At 31.9% G+C, this 21,229-nt stretch overlaps 8 protein-coding genes across 9 annotated transcripts; 4 read left to right on the top strand and 4 right to left on the bottom strand.

Annotated features, from left to right (window-relative positions):
• Positions 1-2,951: 2,951 nt before the first annotated feature.
• On the top strand, positions 2,952-3,823 carry LOC128954697 (cholinesterase-like). Its single transcript, XM_054300295.1, has 2 exons — positions 2,952-3,005; positions 3,181-3,823. Exons 1-2 carry the CDS (start codon positions 2,952-2,954, stop codon positions 3,802-3,804), a joined length of 678 nt encoding a protein of 225 aa, XP_054156270.1. The 3' UTR covers positions 3,805-3,823.
• Positions 3,824-4,033: 210 nt separating this feature from the next.
• On the top strand, positions 4,034-4,965 carry LOC128954696 (acetylcholinesterase-like). The gene is made up of 2 exons (XM_054300294.1): positions 4,034-4,674; positions 4,737-4,965. The coding sequence occupies exons 1-2, from the start codon at positions 4,034-4,036 to the stop codon at positions 4,963-4,965; spliced, it is 870 nt and encodes a 289-aa protein (XP_054156269.1).
• A 272-nt stretch (positions 4,966-5,237) lies between these two features.
• Positions 5,238-6,020, bottom strand: LOC128954695 (serine-rich adhesin for platelets-like). The gene has a single exon (XM_054300293.1). The coding sequence runs from the start codon at positions 6,018-6,020 to the stop codon at positions 5,238-5,240; it is 783 nt and encodes a 260-aa protein (XP_054156268.1).
• A 2,641-nt stretch (positions 6,021-8,661) lies between these two features.
• Positions 8,662-10,405, bottom strand: LOC128954814 (integrator complex subunit 12-like). 2 transcript variants are annotated; one of them, XM_054300413.1, is made up of 3 exons: positions 10,157-10,405; positions 9,936-10,070; positions 8,662-9,809 (listed from the first exon to the last, which is right to left on the bottom strand). In XM_054300413.1, the coding sequence occupies exons 1-3, from the start codon at positions 10,367-10,369 to the stop codon at positions 8,739-8,741; spliced, it is 1,419 nt and encodes a 472-aa protein (XP_054156388.1). In that variant the 5' UTR covers positions 10,370-10,405; the 3' UTR covers positions 8,662-8,738. The 2 variants fall into 2 exon arrangements, with proteins under 2 accessions (XP_054156388.1, XP_054156389.1); XM_054300414.1 differs by having other exon boundaries at positions 10,163-10,405.
• A 566-nt stretch (positions 10,406-10,971) lies between these two features.
• LOC128954823 (non-structural maintenance of chromosomes element 4 homolog A-like) lies at positions 10,972-12,350 on the top strand. The gene has a single exon (XM_054300423.1). It carries the CDS (start codon positions 11,424-11,426, stop codon positions 12,345-12,347), a length of 924 nt encoding a protein of 307 aa, XP_054156398.1. The 5' UTR covers positions 10,972-11,423; the 3' UTR covers positions 12,348-12,350.
• A 1,493-nt stretch (positions 12,351-13,843) lies between these two features.
• Positions 13,844-15,487, top strand: LOC128954817 (sorbitol dehydrogenase-like). The gene is made up of 5 exons (XM_054300417.1): positions 13,844-13,961; positions 14,161-14,491; positions 14,587-14,771; positions 14,848-15,175; positions 15,248-15,487. Exons 1-5 carry the CDS (start codon positions 13,868-13,870, stop codon positions 15,408-15,410), a joined length of 1,101 nt encoding a protein of 366 aa, XP_054156392.1. The 5' UTR covers positions 13,844-13,867; the 3' UTR covers positions 15,411-15,487.
• A 59-nt stretch (positions 15,488-15,546) lies between these two features.
• LOC128954822 (uncharacterized) lies at positions 15,547-16,666 on the bottom strand. Its single transcript, XM_054300421.1, has one exon. The coding sequence runs from the start codon at positions 16,633-16,635 to the stop codon at positions 15,664-15,666; it is 972 nt and encodes a 323-aa protein (XP_054156396.1). The 5' UTR covers positions 16,636-16,666; the 3' UTR covers positions 15,547-15,663.
• Positions 16,667-17,835: 1,169 nt separating this feature from the next.
• Positions 17,836-20,328, bottom strand: LOC128954694 (BTB/POZ domain-containing protein 17-like; the record flags this gene model as incomplete). The annotated part of the gene is made up of 2 exons (XM_054300291.1): positions 20,270-20,328; positions 17,836-19,553 (listed from the first exon to the last, which is right to left on the bottom strand). A coding segment is annotated over exon 2 (1,632 nt), but the record flags the coding sequence as incomplete, so codon positions are not given.
• Between the last annotated feature and the right edge of the window lie 901 nt (positions 20,329-21,229).

Here is a 21,229-nt window from a genome sequence, read left to right as displayed (position 1 = left end):
ATTCATATATATATGTTTTGCCTACTATACTGTAATATCATATACTGTTTGTTAGGCTCCGCCCACTATCAATGTAGATGTACTACAGTGTGTGTGTGTGTGTGTTGTGTTGTGTTGAGATCACGCCATACGAGAGACACAACACATAACACACATACACATAGACTGTATACTAAAAAACACGTCATATTTATACACAATGTGTACACATATTGTTGTATTAAATATATTATGTGTCACGTGATGTGTATGCAAACATTTTTATTTTATTTTAAAAAAAAACGTACAATGCGTTTTTTTTTTTAATTAATTTTATATACAGTATATATATGGTACTATATGGGGTGCATGCTAGGACTAGTTTAAGCTAATGGGGGCGGGGGGGGTTGAGGGGCAGGCAATGCTATTTAATTTCAATTTTACCAATGTATAAAATTTAAATTTATGTATTGATGGAAATCTATATGTATGTATGTATGTGTATCTATGTGTGTGTGTGTGTATGTGTATGTATGTATGTATGTGTGTATGTATGTGTGTATGTATGTGTGTATGTATGTGTGTATGTATGTGTGTATGTATGTGTGTATGTATGTGTGTATGTATGTGTGTATGTATGTGTGTATGTATGTGTGTATGTATGTGTGTATGTATGTGTGTATGTATGTGTGTATGTATGTATGTATGTATGTATGTATGTATGTATGTCTGTATGTATGTATATGTGTATTTGTATGTGTATGTATGTGTGTTTGTGTACAAACGCAATCTAGTGTTACCAACAACAACAACAACAAAATTAAAATCTAAAAAAAAATATTAAACTATTAAATTAAATATCAATAAAATATTAAAAAAATAAAAAAAAATAGTATTTACTTAATTAAATTTTTATATAAAATTATTTCGGATTTATATATATATATTAGAAAAAATTAAACACTATATCTAAACTAGCGTTTAGAATTTAATCATTTTGACAAATAGTATCAAGCTAGATTTTTGTTTGTTTGTTATTATTGGTTAGTATAGAGTTTTAGTATTGTGTAACTTATGTATATACATATGTAAATACTTATGTATATATGTTAACATCTATTATAAAATTATTATTGAAAAAAAATCAAATGAATAAATTTATGATTAATTTAATATTATAATAACATTATTATGTAATCTCTCTCTCTCTCTCTCTCTCTCTCTCTCTCTCTCTCTCTCTCTCTCTCTCTCTCTCTCTCTCTCTCTCTCTCGCTTACATCAATAGAAAATTATTTTCCACACAAAATAAAACAAAATAAAAAAAATATCTTTACCTTTATATACAAAGTATATATATATATATAATTTAGAAATTTTAACAATAACACAAAAAAACATTTACAAAACTAATAAAATAAAAAAAATAATTATGTTTTTAAATTTTTTTTCCCATTTAGTAACATATTTTTACAAAATAAAAGTTTTATACTATGTTTTTTTTACATTAACTACAATAAAACCTTATATTTTCACTTTTTCAATTTTTTTTGCTGTCAATAATTTAATTTATACTGTATGTAAAATAAATTTGAAAATTTATTTAATTTTCAAATTATATAACTGTAAATTTGTTTTTGTTTTTATTATCGATTATTATTTTATTTATTTTTGTTTTGTGGTTATACCTGTATAATACAGTTATATAATTTTGTTTTATACATCTAAAAAAATAGATTTTTTGATTAATTGATTTTATCCTGAATAATTTCCATTTATTTATGTATTATAATTAATTAATTATTATTATTAGTTTTTTTAAAAAAAAAATTATTTGACTTATATATTTTTATTAATAGATTTTTTTTTAAAAAAACAAAAAATTTTAATTAGCAATTAATTTAACTAATTATTGTCAAAACCAACAACAAAAAAATCGACAAAAACTAGTTAATAGCTCTAAATACTCTACGATATAGTTGTGTAAACTTACCGGAAATATACAGGATATTTATAATTGATTTTATTTTCCAAAAATATTTTTTTTTAATGTAAACTTGAAAATGATCAATGACAATATAATTAACTTTTATGTTATACTACTGTGTGTATTGAATAAATTATATTTTAATTTATCTTAAAACACTAAATATTTTGAATATTTTTATAAATATTATTACTTTATATTAAATTATTTTTAAAGTATTTTATAAACTATATATTAAAAAAAAGCCTAGGTCCTAGATATATATATATAAAAATTATATTAATATTATAGATTAATTTTATAAAAATTTTATTTAAAACAATATAAAATTAAGTGATTATATTTTAATTATTAATACTGTACAATGAGATTGCAATTAAAAATTATTATTTTACAAATACAATACAGTAGTATTTCTAGCAAAATGTGAGCTTGATAGAAAAATTATAATTTAATTGTATATTTGAATTATTGGTAGTATTGTTTGAGTACACAATTTTACTTAGATATTGGTTATAATTTTGTTATTTTAAATGACACTGTTAATTTTTTTAAAAAAAACTACATCATTATATAATATTAATTTTATTATATAAATATAGTGATATAGTTTTTATTATAACTTATAAAGTGATTATAATTATTCACTTATAAAATGAAAAGTTTAAATTATAATTAATAATAAATTATAAATTTAATTATGTTTAGTATATTTAGTAAATTTAATTATTGTTTGACTACACTATTATATGTAGATATTGGTTAAAATTTTGTGATTTTAAATGACACTGTTAATTTTTTTTAAAAAAAACTACATCATTATATAATATTAATTTTATTGTATAAATATAGTGATATAGTTCTTATTAAAACTTATAAAGTAAAAAGTTTAAATTATAATTAATAATTTTTATTTTTATAAATTTAGTGATGTTAAGTATAATTTTAATCTGGTTTGTCATTATAAATGGACAGGTATTAGGAGCTGATGGGACTGGTGATGATAGTGGTGTTAATATTGTTTATGTTAAATCTCGTTACGGTTTGATTTCGGGGAACAGTTGGCTAACAGATGGCAAAAATATATCATATTTTTTGGTATCAAATTATTTTAACTATTAATACAATATAATTACCAAAACAATTATAATAATTATTATAATTTACAATAATAAATAATTTTTTAAAAAATAACAAAAAATGTTGTCAACTTTTAGGGAATACCATACGCTGAACCACCGATAGGTAAACTACGATTCAAACAGACAGTACCATTGAAACCGGATGCCACCACCAAAGTGTCCACAACTAATATCAATGGCCAACAATTGAAACCAATAATGTGTGTCCAATCGCTATTGGCATTCAATACGTCGACAAAAAACCAGATAAGCGAAGATTGTCTGTATCTGAACATATGGACTCCGAATCTGACTCCTAGTGCCCGGTTGCCGGTAATGTTGTGGATACACGGCGGTAGTTATCTTCACGGATCGGCTTTCGAAGTGGACACTAACGGCCAATTGCTGTTCAACGGTACACAATTGGCGCTCCGGGATGTAGTTGTTGTTGCGATTAATTACCGTTTAGGTGTTTTTGGTTTTCTATATGCTGGCGGACGGGAAGCACCGGGAAATATGGGTAATTGGGATCAAAATGCTGCCCTCCAGTGGGTGCACAACACGATCGGCAATTTTGGCGGTAATCCCGACGATATAACACTGGTTGGCCAGAGTGTTGGCGGTCTATCGGTTAGTGGACATATGTTTAGCAGGTTTTCTCGGCAGTTGTTCAAAAAAGCTATCATACAATCAGGTAGACTATTGAATTGGCACAGTTAGTTATTGTTTAAACAAATTTCCAGGAGTTCACTACCGGGCTTATCTTGTTAATCAAAGTCGAGGATTGGAAAATTCCCAGAAATTTGCCGCAAATCCACAATATTTCGGTAAAAAGACGTGCACCGACCCTAACAATTGGGTCAAGTGTTTGGTCAGGAAAAGTACCGACGAGTTGTTAACAGCCCAACAAAAATATTGGATATCATTGATCGGTTTGCAGACACCGTTTATGCCGCCGATATTTGGTGACAAACTGTTTCCGTATAATGTGTCCGACTCTATCGGTAGACACCAGTTCAATCCTAAACTACAGTTGCTTATTGGCCATACAGAGATGGAAGGCCTAAAGCTTGCTCAGATTACCGATCAATATGTCGGCCTAGGAGGCAGATATACGAGACAATCGGTTTTGGCAGCACCTACTAGTGTGACCAAACAACAGGTGGCTTCCGATATCAGAAAGTTAATACCGCCGGGACTACTGTGCGAACGGGATGTGCGCCGTATTGTCGACGAGTATACACGCGGTGCGAAAGTAGGCGGTAAGCGTAATAGTGGACAGTTGTTGGTCAGGTCGTGTTATATGGCCGGCGATATTGTTACCACATGTTTGCCGGTACTGTTTGGCAGCCAATTGATTGAATCGGACAGTTTTCGGCGGACTGGTGGTAATATTTATGGCTATAAGTTGTCGTACACTCCGAGCACATCCAAGGCTTACGGTAGCCGTTGGGCCCGAACAGATCACGACGACGACGTGCCGCTCATGTTTGGACAACCGTTTTATCTGACTGGCCATCGTTGGACAGCCGACGATCGGAAAATGAGTTCTGCGATGCTGAAAATATGGACCGATTTTGCTAAATACGGGTATATTTTAACATTTGATAGTTCGGTATTAGTAAACTAATTAATTATATAATAATTATTAGTAAGCCTGAACCGTCCAACAGTAGTGGCCATCAATGGCCAAAATATGAGATTAATCGATCCAATGGTGCGGTTAATGTGTCTTACGTAGAACTGAATCCACTGTTTCCGGGTAACCGAGCGATCCGTTTGAACCGATATCGAGGACACGACGGCTACATACCTAATGTTTTACATAATTGTCTCGGCTTTTGGCGGCCACTTCTCAGCGATAACTATCAGTGCAACTAAATTATTAACATATATTTACTATACAATTTAAGTTTGGTATAATTATATTTTTATGGTTATAAAAAATTAGATAATTAGTAAATTAATTTCTAACTTTAATATATTTATATTCAATAAACTAATTCAATGAACAAAAATATTCAATAAAAATCACATGAGTTTAATAATTTTCAGTCAATAATAATTTTATAATTTTGTTTTGTGATAACAATTTGTGTCAACACCGGGTGTAGGKGGGRRTCGGATGGGTAGGGTAGGGAAAAGACAGATAATCATTGCGATAACAAACTACTGGTGCTTTGCACTGAGTAGACACTGGTTGCCGCCGATGATGATGATAATGAGGACAATGATAACGTATCGCTGATAATGACAGTATCGGCATCACTAGTACTACTACTACTACTGATTTCAGACATTATGGACGGCGTACGACACGCAGGACTACGTCTGGTGACAGCACAGGACGACTTGTCCGATAAGGTACTGGTCGTTGTCGGCAATGATGATGACATTAGCAATAATTGTCGGCTACTATCGGTCATCGAACTATCGGTAGTAGAAGTGGACAGTCGTCCTAAACAACTACAACAAATGTCCGACAATTGACTGTCCAATGAATCACTGCTGGAATCACTGCTGGCAGACCAGTCGTCGTCGTTGTCATTATCGTTGGTGTCCTCCTCCTCCTCCTCCATAGTTCCGGAGCTACTACTACTAGTGCTGCTTCTCCTCCTTGCAGAAGATGTTGTTGTACCGGAATTTACAGAAATAATGGACAAACTGGACGACAATTTGCTGCTAAACAACAGCGAACTATTGGTACAATCATTGCTGCTGTTATTGTTGTCGTCTTCATAGTCGTTGTCGTCGTCATCATCACGACTGCTGCTGTTGTGTCTGACCAATTGGTTGTCCAATTGGTGATCTTGTTGTCGCTGATTATGATGACTACTATTTCTACTATTACTGTCCCGTTGTTGTTGTTGTTGCTTACAACCAATCAAACGTTTGCCGACATAAACGATGGCCACTAGTGGCAGTATGAATGGCATACTATGTGTGTCTCTAACAATCTACTAACTGATCCTAACTAAAGAAATAAGTAAAATCCTATCTTTTTTAAATATAATTTAAATGCTAACTAACTGATTGATTTATTTAATAATTGATTAATTTCTTTAATTTTGTGGTTAATTTAATTTAACGATTTGATTGACACATATATATTAAAACGTTTTGAACGATAATAAATAACAGCGCGCTTAATATAATGTATATAATTTATATAAATAATTAAAAAGTATTTATTATATTGTATAATAATCATTATTATTGTTTAGTTTTAATTATTATTAATAAAATTTTTATCTGAATTAACTGAATATTGCAAATAAAATTTGTTTTACAACAAACCGTTAATGTTTTTGGAAAACTTGTTTTATTTTATTTTACTGTTTTTTGTATTGAATTGAATTGACTGATAGATTGATGATATCATTGGAATATTCTGTATAGTTATTGAATAACCGATAAATAATTTATTATTTTTTTAAAAATCAATTAAATTTTCTGATCAATTATTTGTGCGGTGATTGTGTGTAGTACCGGGTGTCTGAATTGAAACAGTTGTAATGATGATGATGTCAATGATGACAGTGTTATCATTGATAATTGCGGATCAGATTGTTGGTGCACATCCAGACCATGGACATAATCATCATCATCATCAACAACAACCACAAGAGTCGACATCCAATAAGACATCACAGCTAACACTGTATGTGTGCGCCAGTATTGTCGGACTATTGACCCTAATTTTGGCCATTCTTTGCCTATTCTTTGCCTGTTGTCGTCGCCGTACTAACAAAAACAAAGGTAAACGAAGTTCATCTAAAAAGAGTAGCAAAAAATCGCAAAAAACACCGACCGGTGGTCAACCAAAAAAACAAAAATCCAATGAAGACAACGATAATAATAATAATAATGACGACAACAAAGACGAAAAGTCAACAAAAGTCAAACGAATTCATACAAATTGGGGCAAAAAAGTTGGACACGCTTTCGATGAAGACGTCAAACAACAACAACAGCAAAAAACAACACCGACGTCGACGGCGGCKCCAGTATCTGCTGTCTCGACCGCTCCCGAAGATAAGCCAAAACAAACAACAAAACAGTCAGCTATGGAGAAACGTATCGCCGAAATGAAATCACATGTAAGCGATCCGCCAAAAGGTGGTGCCGGCGGTGGTGGTGGCCGTAAAAAACAGAAACCGGTTACCCCTACACCTCCTCCTGTCTCGACCGCCGCCGCCGCCGCCGATGACGATGCAGTCAAACCCGTTCAGACTAACTATACTAATATTGATGGACGAGTGGACAGATTACTCAAAGATTGATTGATTTATTTATTGATTAACTCGTTGTTGTTATTATTATTAATGTMTTGTATTTTATTTTAATTTATTTGATTGTCAAAAAAAATTATATCTCATTTATTTAATGTTTTATTTTTCACCCCAAACTTTGTATATATATAAATAGATATATTTATTATAATTTTATAGATTTGATAAAAAAAAATTTGATTTAATTTAATATACAATTATTATTATTATATAAATTTATAAATAAATGTATWAAAAAAATTTATTGAAATAATTTTAATACAAAAAGTTATTTAACATTTTTATCTTATATAACATTACCGGTAATTATTATACAATATATAAAAAATGAATATATTTTTTTAAAAAAAATAAATGTTTGTCATAAATAATTATAATTTATATTGAAATAAATTATTTAGAATATATTTACTATAAATTAATTAATTTAATTTTAAAATACAATATTACTGAACCGTAATATTAAAATGTTTAATTTAAAACTATAAAATAAAAATTAAAAATTAATAAAAACTCTTATTTTAACAAAAAATAAATATGTTTTTATTAAAAAAATTAATAAAAACTTAAATTTTAGTAATAAATATTGTGTATTTTAGATTAAAATAGTTGATAAAAGCATTCATGAGTTCTTTTTATTATTTTAGTAATTTTTAAATTTTAATAATTAATTTTTAAAATAATATTTAATGTTTATAGTTATAGGTATATATATTTTTTGATTTTTAATGTTATATTTATACAAATACTGACTGAATACTAATTATTTAACTCAATTTTCGTTAAAGTTTTATTTATATTAATTATAAAATTGAAAATATTTTCAATTTTTTATATAAAATTTTAAAAATTATCAATAAAAACTTTATAATATAAGTATTTATTGTTTTACTAACTTCTTAAACTATCTCAAACTTCTATTTATATTGTAATATGATTATTCTTTTCATTTTTTAATTTTTTAGTTTAATATATATAAAAAATGAGTTTTAACATTTTTAATTTTTTACTTATTTATAATCAATAATTAGATTTATATAAGTTTTAAAAACATAAAAAAAATATGTATAAATATATTGATACATATATTACAATACTGATAATATTATCATATATTTATTATCCATTTAAATTACATTAAATTATAATTATAGCAACAATTTTTTTATATATAAAAAATGTGTTCATAATTTTTAATTCAATTACCAATAGATGCAATGAATCCACAACAACAACAAAAAAAACATTTACCGTAATTACCGACAATAAAAATTGCATATCAATATATAGTGATAAATAATTGTTATAAAAAAAAAATCATAACAAAAATATTTGATTTAAAATAATTGTTATTTTTTTCTATCACTTCTTCGATTTGTTTTTCTTGAGACTCTGTAATCGCTTCTCGAGACCGCTTGACATCAGCGATGAGCCGCCGGTAGCCGTCGACGAGGACACAGCCGACGAGCCATTGTTGCCGCCGTTGTTTTTGTTCGTCTTGAATGTCGCCGAACCACCGGTAACCGCACGGCTAATGTTGGCCAAAGCGGCCAATCCAATAGGTTTGCTACTACCGTTGCCACCGTTACCCGAGCCGCCGCCAGTAGACAACTGTGTTTTAGGTTCGCGTTTAAACGGCTGTATTAATCTGGTGGCCGCTGTCGACGACGACACATAAGTATCGGCATTGGTCTCAACCTTGACGGGTGTCTTAAGTCCGCTGACTGTTGTCGACGAGGACGACAACAACGAAGACGATGTCAAGTGATGTTCTCTGGATTGTGAGATCACCGGCGATGACGACAACAAAGAACTGGTGATTGATGTGGTCGACGACGTGGATGTTTTGCCGCCCATTGTTTTGGTCGGCTTTGCCGATGACGCGGCCGCCGCCGACTTTTTCATCATCGACTTCTGGCATTTGGCGCAATACCAGACAAATCTGGGATCCGATATGTCTCTGTCCATTAGCGGCGGTTTATGGCATTCCTGATGATAGAGATTATGACATTCCTGGCATTCGACTAACTGGTTGTTCGGTGCGATATCGATCTGTTTGCACGTAACGCACGCCAAACCCATTTCCATAGCAAACTCGCCGGCGTCTTGATTCTCGTCCTCGATATCGGTAGCCTCTGAGTCGTCCTCCACTTTGATCGGCACTGCAGCCGACAGAGAGCTGGACGATGCCGATGACGACGAGGTCGATGTACTGGTTATGACACTGGATCTCATATCCTCATCAGTAGTGGTTAAACAACTGCTACTACCAATACTACTACTACTACTACTACTGGTCGGTAGTAATACTTTTGGCTGCGGATGAATGCCGGCGCCGCTCGGCTGAGGCGATGACGTCGTCGATCGGGAGCTGGTCTGGCGTTGCGGTGAATCCAAACGCATTCGTTTCTTCTCCAATGGATATTCAAAACTCTGGAGAGAGAGAGAGAGAGAGAGAGAGAGAGATGTCAATCAAAATTTCCAAAAAAAATTATCCGATTTTTTGCGGATCAGATACGGATCACAGACAGACAGACACACACACACTCTTGCGCTTACTTTTTCTGCTCTCTGGATATCATGTCTTCGGCTGTTGCCGTCAAACAAGTGATCTCTCTTGTAATCGGCCGACGATTTTATGACCGCTGTTTCGATGCCTTTCATCGGCTGCAGCGACTGTTTTGACTTTGTTTCCTAATAATAATCGGTAAGAAATATATTTAGTAACCGATAGAAACAGTGGTCACCACCACCAMCAACAACAAAAATCAGTCAATAACTCTCACGTGTTTGCTGGCGGCGGCCGCACTACCGCCGGCTGTAGCCGTATTGGCCCGACTTTTGAGTACGTCGTCCAGCATTGCCTTTAATAAGTCGGCCGAATCTTTGGCCCGACTGTGCAACAGTCGTAAGGCTCGGGTAAACTCGTGATCGCCACCGGCCGAGGCGGCGGCGGATGCGGCGGAGGAGCCAGAGATGAGCGTTTCGGTCATAATTACCGACGGGTTTATCGATGTGTTTATTATTATTATTATTATCTCATTAAATGATATCCTATTATATAATAATAATAGCAATTGTTATGTAAATATCAATAATAATAATAATAATAACTTTGAATGCATTGCTATTAGTATTATAATAAAATAATACAATAATTGACTAGTATATAGTTATCGAACTATTGGTACTATTTATCATAATGACTATATCTATGTGTTTCATCTGTCAAACTATAGTGTAATAAAGTTATAAAATTGTTTTATTACAGTTAACATTAATGTTTTAAAAAAATAAATATTTTTCTACAGTATTTAAGCGGCAATTATTTGTTTTGGATATTATTGTTAGCAATTTGATAATTTATATTTTTTTGGTACTATTTGTACTAATAATTATTTCAATAAATTAGATAATGAATCTGTTGTATTAAAAAGTCCAAGTGTTGCACAATTATTATTATTTATTATGAATACAATGTGTTATTAATATTAGTATTTCCTATGAGTTATTGATTTCATTGATTCAATCATTCATTCATTCAATTTCAATTGCTTTAAGCATTTTGTGACCGACAATTACGATTGACCGCATCGACCACTGGCCACACACACACATATATATATATACCCGAAACCGYATACATGAATATGTCTCAAGAAATGTTTGTATCGCAGGACAACAATAGTCGTCCTCCTCCTCGACGTCGCCGTCAAGTTATCGATGAYGACGACGACGACGCCGACGCCGCCGTCAACACTGCCGATGATGACCAGCCAATGGACGACAATAGTGGTAATGAAGAAGAAGTAGAAGAGGAAGAGGGAGGCGGCRGACGAAGAGTTGGCGTCTGCGGCGGAAGATAATGAAGAGGTGGAGGAGGAAGAGGAAGATGTTATTACCGAACAGTTGAAGACAGCCATCAAAGCGAAAAAACCGTTACTGAATACAAAGGTTACCGACGAAGAGATTGACAAACAGAGGGCCACATTGGCGGACATCGAACGCCAGATAAAAGAAGCCGATAAATGCGAGTCCATCGACCAGATGGTCGAACTGTTAAACAAAGTAATTCAAAGACTAAACAAAGAGTTTATGTGTACGGGACCGACGGTCAACATGTCGTTGGACGCATGGATTATGAAACTAGCCGCTAGACTGCTTTACGAGGCGACCAAACGGTTGCAGACGGACACCAAACGGTTCAATGTTATGGAATTTGCCGGCAAATGTGTTCGCGCATTGGATCCGACCGATTGGGCGACGACTGCTACCGATGGGAGCGGCAGCCGTCGCCGCGGCGGTAATGATGACAACGACGATTCGATTGTCCGACGAACCATTGGTTTCGATACCAGCGATTGGGTTGAGTTTGGCCGCAAATACTGTCCAAACATCCAATCAATTGTTCCGCCCATGAACTACATATTCGGCGCTTTCGAAAGCGAACCGCCAGCCGAACGACCGGTCAAACAGCGCCAAAAACGCCAGAAAACAGTACTATCCGAACAAACACAGGCCACACAACTTGTGACAGAAAATATGAACGATGACGGCACTCCCGAAGAAGTGGAACTCATAATGGAGACAATCAAGAAACTGGAGTCGCGTAACAAAAACTTTGATTCATTGCCGTACATTCAAGTGGTTACCAATCCGAAGTCAATGGCCGAAACTGTTGAAAATATATTTCATTCGGCATTTCTTGTTAAAGACGGTCTGGTTCGCCTGCGAGCCGCCGATGACGGACTACCTGGTGTCCAGTCGATCGATAATTCAGGACTTGATGTCCAATCTGGTCTACCCGAACAAGGTATCCAATCGGTGTTTACATTTACGATGAAAGATTGGGTAAAATGGTGCGAAAAGTTTGAGATTAAAAAGCCGGCGATCAGACACAAGAAGAAGGATAACAACAACAACAAGAAATCACAGAAAACAAGTGATAGTAATAATAATAATAATAATTAAAATACAGATTTTTTTTCTCATTATTATTGTATATACAAGTCGTTTATTATATTATTTATTTAAACCGTAATTGTATTCAACAACAACAAAAAAACAATGAATTAATATTTAGCTTTAAAAGTCATGAAAATTATATATATTTTTTTGTAATTAATATTTATTTATATTTTTTGATATTTTTCATAATTGATATCTATATTACAGATCAAAAAAAATTGTTTTATATAATTATATTTATACAGTATTACAGTATATATATATATATATATTTGTGATGATTGTTAGTCAATCCCTGATATAATCAATTCCTATAGTAATATACTGTATATAGCTTTTATATACCGTAGGGTTTAGTTAATTGAATCTAATTTTCAAGGACTGGTAGATACATATGTGTTTGTCCTCTAAAAATTTTGGACCAAAAATTGTTTATTCTTTTCCAAATTTATTATAAAATTTTTCAAATACTTGATATTAATAATTATAAATACATTTATAAAAACTAAACAAAAAATTKAAAATACTGTATTGATTTAAATATTTAATAAATTAAATTTTCAAAAAAAAAAATTATTTACCGGTAAACCTATTTATCTTAAACACCTATCATATATATATATAGTAGATAATAATTACATAATATTAGATTAAAGTTTTTATTGCGTAATATTTTTTTGATAATTTTTTAAAATAAATATAAATATAATTTATAAAAAAAATAAATTATAATAATTATTATTGAGTAATAAGCTATTATAAATATGATTACATTATATTTTATATAACAAAAATTAATTTCGACTGATAATTTATTTATTTTTTAATTAATATTAAATACCAAAATAAATTTATTTTTAAGAAAAAAACTGGTTTTTATGCAAAATTTATTTTGTAATATTAATTCATGATTTGGACGATATTTGGAAATTTTTCTATACATGAGTGTATTGTATATCTAAATAATAATATATTATTATTATTAAATATATTTAAGTAAAAGTCATCGGAAAATATAGTACTAATCAAGGTCTTTTGATTCCCAAAAATTTATTTTTTAAAAAATTGCTAAAAAAATTGATAGCAAACCGGTTAACATCTGTTTAAAAAATCTGCTAAATTATATAAATATATATAAAAAACGRTATTTCATATCATATGATATGATTTATTAATATCATTAATCAATAGCTTATTATAAAATTGATAATAATACTAATAAATTGATTAGTTTATAGATTTTTAAAAATATATATATATATTGMAAATTGCAATACAAAATGTGTGTTCATATATAAATATAAATCACACATATTTTTAGCAATTAATTACTTTATATATTTTTTAACTAAAAGTGTTTCAATTAAATTTATACACTGTGTATATATATTCAATCCTAAATTTTTCCTAATTTTTTAAAWAATATTTTATTTTTCCATTAAATAAAAAACTTTTATAATTTGTTTAAGTGTTTAATAATTAYTGTATATATATATAAAAAAATTAATTTTATATTTTAAATAATGACCAAAGAGGACAATTTATCGTTGGTTATCCACAAAAAGGGTGACTTGCGTTTAGAGCAGACACCCATACCTACTGAACTGGGACCCGATGGTAGGGCCGCCTAATTATTATTTTTTTAAAAAATAATTTGCATTAATCAGTATTTTTTTAATTAATGCAAAACTAAATATAATTATAATTAAAAAAATACTGTCTAATAATAACAATAATATGACTTTCAATATTTAAATATAAAATTAATTKATTGATACCTTTTTTACCCCTCCCCTCCCCCCTCCAATCCCAACAGAGGTATTATGTAAAACCCATTCGTGCGGTATATGCGGCACTGATATTCACTATTGGATGCACGGCTATATGAGCAGCTTTGTGGTCACCGATCCGCTAATACTCGGCCACGAAGTCAGCGCACTGGTAGACAAAGTCGGTTCAAATGTTAAACATTTGAAACCGGGCGACAAAGTGGCCATCGAGCCGTCGCTGCCCTGTCGTATGTGCCATAACTGCAAGACCGGTATGTATAATCACTGTCCGCTGTCCAACAAACAAGTCAAGGGGTCGCCAAACTTTCACGGAATGTTGACCAGAAAGTTTACGCACCCGGCCGATTTTTGTTTCAAGTAAGTAATTAAACAAAATATGCTATTGRAGCTTAAGAGGGAACGGTATATGTCTAACTTATACCCTTCCCCATCCCCATCGACAAAAAAACTAGACTACCCGACAATGTTACCTACGAAGAGGGAGCTATGGTTGAACCGTTGGCCGTAGCCGTACACGCCGTACGTCGCGTTAATCTAACACTTGGCCAGACAGTGCTCGTATGCGGCGCCGGTACTATGGGTATGATGTGTTTGGCTGCGGCCAAAGCGCACGGTGCCTCCAAAGTCATTATGACTGGTATTATATATATCAATATTTTCAATTATAAACTTTAAATTAAATAAATAAATAAAAACAAACAATTATTAATTAGACATCAATCAGTTCCGACTGAATGTGGCCAAAGAGATGGGCGCCGACGAGACAATACTCATCAATCTGAAGACATTCAGTGTCGAGGATGTAGTAGCACAGGTCAAACAGTCGATCGGAAACAATGGTGAGGATGGAGGACAGGGAGGAGTCGACATTACGTTTGAGTGTACTGGTAACGAGGGCAGTACCAAAGTGGCCATATATTCGACTAACAAYGGCGGCAAAGTGGCACTGGTAGGTCTCGGACCGCTTGAAGTCAAGGCACCGCTAGTTAATGCCTCGCTCCGGGAGGTAGACATCATWGGAGTGTGTCGTTTTAGAAATTGGTAAATTAATTATTAGTTTTTGGCCATTAATCTAAYATTTTTKTTTTGTTTATCACCGATAAACAAAAATAGTTATCCAATGGCTATCTATTTGTTGGAAACGGGAAAAGTAAATCTCAAACCACTGGTCACTCATAAGTACCGATTGGAGCAATCATTGGACGCCTTCAAGAAAATGATAGAACCGGACAATAATGCCATCAAAGTGTTGATCCAATGTAACCAAGATTTTTAAATAACAACAATAATAATACCGAAATAAATAATAATTATAAAAAAAACAAAACAAAAATATATGTATAAAAAAATTAAATAAAAATATGTTTTCCGTGTCTAAAAATCATTGTTAACACACACACACACACACACACACACACACACAACACACAATTACCGATAAATAAACGGAATTATTGTTAAAACTATAATTACAATCAGTATAATCACATTATACGGTATTATAAATATCTGTTTTATTTGTTTGTCTATCAAAATCCCTTATCTATTAACCAATTGACACAATCGACAACATAATCGCCTTTCAGACGCAAAACACCGTTAACTTCGCTGACGGCCGACAATATGCGTTGTTGGCCACTACCGTTGCCGCCGTCCAGACAGTGTTTGGCTTCGAGATGGCCCCGTAAATCGGCTTCCAGTTGCCACAAATCGCCGTGAATTTGTTGGACAATAGTCAACGTAACCGTTTTTTCGTTGTTTGGCCATTTGATTTCATCGAAATCTTTCAAAACTTGTTTGGCATAATATTTATTGAACAAACCGTCCCAACGGTTACGCCAATAGGTTTGCTGATCGCGATCCCAGACTTCGTATCGACGATAAACGGGTAACAAATGGCCACGTGTACGGGCCACAAAATACGGTAGATCTGGTTTGATGGCCGACCCAGTCGACGGTGGTGGCCGTACCAGCGAATCAGCCGACGATTTGCAGGCAGACATCGGCGGCAATTGATTGGCCGGAAACAGTCGTTCGACCCAAAACCAGGCGTCCGGATCGTCGACAACTTCGGTTTCGGTAAATCCTTTGTCGTCCGGCTGGCCGACCAATATCTGCCGATACGGGTCGGCGTTAATGTCCACTTGTTCGATGTGTCGGTTCGGATAGTCTTTTTCCAGTTTAATTTTGGTCAGATCTAACATCTGGTCGTCGGTATACTTCAGATACGGTTCGTCTTCCAGTTGGTGTTCATTGAAAAATCGGCTATTCTTGTAGTCGTATTTCACYTGTTCGGGTAACAATCTGACCACTTTGTCGTAGTCGCGAATGTAGCGACGCTGCTGATGGTCAACACCGTTGTTGCCGCCGCCGTAATATTGGTCGTTGACGCCGATCGCGGCCGTCATCCTCGACTGAGAAGACCTCACGCGCGAAACGCAYGCCCGACGACAACACCATTGCACGTATGACTGCCGCCGAACCACTGTATGGACAAACATATGTGTAGTTAATAATAATAATAATGAAAAACAATATTAAGTTTTTTTAACTATAAAAAAAATTTCAATCAAATTAAATGWTTGTTTGTTTTTTAAATAATAAATAATTATTTTGTTTACAATTTTTTAAGTTATATTAAATTTACTTTAGGTTTTGAAAAGCATTGCATTTTGTAAACACATTATAATAAATACAATACGTTTTGTATTGACATCTAGTGTTTAGTATGTATTGTAAACTGATTTTTAATTTTTTTTTGTTTAATTGTTTTAATTAATAATAATTAATCACAAAAAGTTTTTTAATTAATTAATAATTTTTTAATTTATATTTATAACTATATATCTTATAATTTATAATTATTATTAATTCGGTACAAACAAACAATAATAATAAAAATAATTATTAATAATAAACATTTATAATTGTTTTTTAAAAGTACTTATAAAATACTGTATAAATAACTTTACAAACAAAAAATTAATAATCAAATTATTAATTTTGTTATATCAATAAACAATTAAGGTTTTTATTTTTTTTTTTTTTTAATAAACAATTCAACGTTTTTTAATTAATCATTAAAAATAACAACAGAAAAAATTAATTAATTACAATACAAATGATATCCACAAACAAAAAATTAACAAAWWTTTTTTTTTTAAGGGAAATGTCTGACAATTACAATAATTGAAACAATATTTACGGTAATTATAAAACAAACAAACAAACAAAAAATCCAATATTTTTTTTATATCGGTAAATATAAGATTGTATTTATATATGATTACCGGTATTACACAACAGTTTGCTACCCACCCCCTACCCCCTTAAAACAATTAGTGGTGAAACAAGGTGTGGGTATAGTACTAAATGATGATTATAATTTATATACAGTATAGATATACAGTATATTGTAATAATAATAATAATAATAATAATATATGAGATAAATGTAAAAACAATTTTTTTGTAGTTTTATATATATTTTTTTGTAATGAATTTTGGCATAAATGTCAATAACAATTAATTGGAGGTATTGTAGAAAAAATGATTATTTTTGTTTTGTTTTGGTTTTTGTTTGTCTAATAATTATCAGATAAGGGTGTTATCACAATTTGGATCTTCAGAGTGTCACCATCTGGTCCAACAAGATATGGAGATTTATTTGTATTATTATTATTATTATTATTATTAATATTAGTAGTATTGCTACCAAAACTATAGCTATTACTACTATTGCCAGTGTCTTGGAAACAACCGCCAGCACCGGTATCGGGCATTGGGCTGCCATTGGCTGACGAGGAGGACACAAATTGTTCGTTAAGTTGGCCAAAGTCGACAATATCGTCAATGTTGACCAGACGATGTTTATCGGTAAATATGTGTGTCTTCTGGATGACCCGATGAATGTATTCGATGCCATCGACTCGTCCGTAGAGCAGTACACCTATAGATACCCGACGACTGGACAGCCGATCGCTTTGTCGAACAGTCAGCCGAACGGTTTTCGACACTGATTCGGGTATTTCCAGACAACCGCTATAGTGGATCAGCAAAAACTTCTTAAACCAGACACCTTTCGGATAGATTTCGATGGCCCACTCGTACGGACAGCACTGGTCATTGAATGTTGACGTATGATAGGTAGCAGTTTGGGCACTACGTCGGGCATCAACTTCGGACAGTGCCGACGGCGTCGTAAACACTAGTGTCCGGACGCCGTAAACCGGGAGATTACGATAGTTGTCAATAACTAGACTAGAACTCCACTTTTCGGTAGTATAGAGTCGCGGTGTGAATGAGTTGGCCGGCAATTGGCCGAGTAGTTCACCGGTCAAGCCTTCGTGATGATATTTCATGGCCAGCGACATGTTGTGTACGAAAAACTCTTTGTAGCGTATCATCAGCGGATTGATTAACAACTCGGCCAACTGTCTGGGCTCCATCATCGGGAACCGTATGAACGACATGACTATCGGTACCATTGAATCGAAAAATTCGTCGCCAACCAAACGAAGTTTGTCCTCTTGCGACTCAAGCCATTCGGTAACAATTTGCAACAATCGATACTCGTCGGTAACAACCAGATCCGATTTACGTAGAAATAGTATCAGAACATCGGTTTCCATTGTCTGGAAATCGCTAGTTTTGGCCACTTGTTCGAAATTGGCGGTAACAAAGTTGACACACGCCCGTACACATTGGTCGTGGCCATCACTACCGAGTATATGCTGTAGCCACGATACAACACGATTGTGTTTGGTGGCCGCTACCATATGATTGCGCATATAATCGACACATAGGGCCACCAAATCGCGTACATTGTATTTGTCGGCCAACGAAACCAGCGGCAACACCAGCGAGTGATTAATATTGATAATACCGGTGTAGAGATATTTGAGAAATTCGGGGAAAACTCGGGCACAATCGGCCGCCTCTTGCAATACGATTGTCCGCTCTTGGCTTTCCGTCCAATTCGGATTCATTAGCATCACCTGAAAGACATCACTGGACGCGCACAGTATTAGCCGATGCGATGCATACGGCCGGCCATTGACTTCGAGTACGATATCGCTTAGCAGTCGTTCGGCGTACAGACCGGCAATCTTTTCCAATACTTTAACCGAATTGTCGATCTTCTGGGGCTGACATCCGTGACAACTACTGCTGCCACCGCCGCCACTGTTGTTGTTGCTGTTATTACCGCCGATGTTAATGTCCCCGCGGCAACCGCTACACCACCGATGATGATAGTTATGCTGATGTTGTTGTTGTTGTTGTTGATGGCCATCACTACTACCGCTGCTGCCATTGGATTCGTAACCAGACATCTCTCTCTMTCTMTCKATATATCGGGGTTTCGGTCAATCAGTCAACGAATCCACGGAGAGTGGCCACTATATATATATAGTTTGTCCTAATATATCGGGTAATAATATAGTTAATAATATGAGATATTGTAATAATCAAACAGTTATTATATATAAAATTATAATATGTTTTTCAGTGATTTTAAATAATAATTATAATGTATTTTAAATGTATTTATTTTAAACAAACCTATTGTTTAGTTATATATATATATTATATACAGTACTGTATTATTGTAGTGTAAAATGCATTGTAATTAATATAAATAAATGATTTAGTTTTTTATTAAAATATAAAATGCAAATAATAATTAAAAAAAATTAAAAAATCAACAAGTAAAAACTAACTGTTAATGGAACAAATCTATATTATAGACAGCCAGTAGAAATTTATTTGACCCAAACCCACCCCACCCAACCAACCACTTCCTAACCTCACACCCACCCCAAACTAACCTAACTAAATGATAATTAAGTAATAAAACTAACATTTTATATACAATATGTATGTATAACTGCATAAAAACAATACTTTTTTTGCTGGCTGTCTATAATATAGATTTAAGCCAATTAAACATAAATGTTAACTTAATTTAATTTTTTTTAAAAATGTAATTTTAAGTTATATGATATTATAGATAATATATCCAACAAAATAATTGGTATTTCAATAATAATTGAGTTAAAAAAATATTTCTATATTTTTAATAATAATAATAATAACTATTTTTAAAAAAAAATATTTATGATATTATTTACATACCAGTTGTTGTTTTAATTTTATTTTTAAATTTTTAAAATCGAAACTAAAATCGAATCGAAATTTTTAACATCACTTTATTAATAAAAAAAACATTCTATTGAATGGAATAACATTTTTTCTATTATTATTATTATTATTACAAATTTACCAAAAAAAATAATAAATAAACACAAATAGTAGAGTTCATAAACATAAATAATGTATATATAWATATATATATATAATAAATGTTACTTGTTATAATTTTTTTTGTGTTAAAATTCTATTTCTACTAAAAAATTATATTTAAAAAATTAAAATAGATTTGATTTTTTTGTTTGTTTGTTGAACTAGATAAGTTATTTATTTATTTTTTTGTATTGTTTTTACATTATTACAAGTTTACAATAAAAAAATAATTATTTTAATTTTTTAAGTTATTTATGAAATTGTATTGTGTTACCAATGACAACATGAACTTTGATGAAAATTGTACACTAGAGTTAACAATAATAATAATTTTTATAATATAATAATTATTTAAATAATTTATTAATTATATATTTAGTTTATAAATTTAATTAATTTTTTTTATATATTTAATTAGTTATATTATTATAAATGTTCATTGTACAAAAAATTGTAAAATTAAAAAAAAAATTTAAACTAGAATCTACTGTACTACTTGTATAGGTGTGTATATTGTTATTAATAAAAAATTGTTTGTCTACCCATTTGAAATTTCTACATGTAGTACATTTAGAAACAGTACACGCCCCTTTAGTATTTAAACTAGATAATTTTTAATATATGATAATTTTTAAAAAATTTAATATTTATATGCAATTATAACAATAAATTAAAACAAATATTTTAACATTTGTTTATTTATGTTATTTATTCATTTTTAAAAAATCATGCTTTTAATTTTGTTGTTGTTGGAAATTTTCCGGAAAAATTTATCACTAAATTTCTTTAGAA

The sequence above is a fragment of the Oppia nitens genome, unplaced genomic scaffold, assembly GCF_028296485.1.
Source record: "Oppia nitens isolate AA-2021 unplaced genomic scaffold, nextdenovo-longstitch-racon4-pilon3 scaffold29_pilon_pilon_pilon, whole genome shotgun sequence".
Taxonomy (NCBI): Eukaryota; Metazoa; Arthropoda; class Arachnida; order Sarcoptiformes; family Oppiidae; genus Oppia; species Oppia nitens.
The sequence above is the reverse complement of the archived record's forward strand: the minus strand, read 5'-3'. Positions and strand labels throughout refer to the sequence as shown.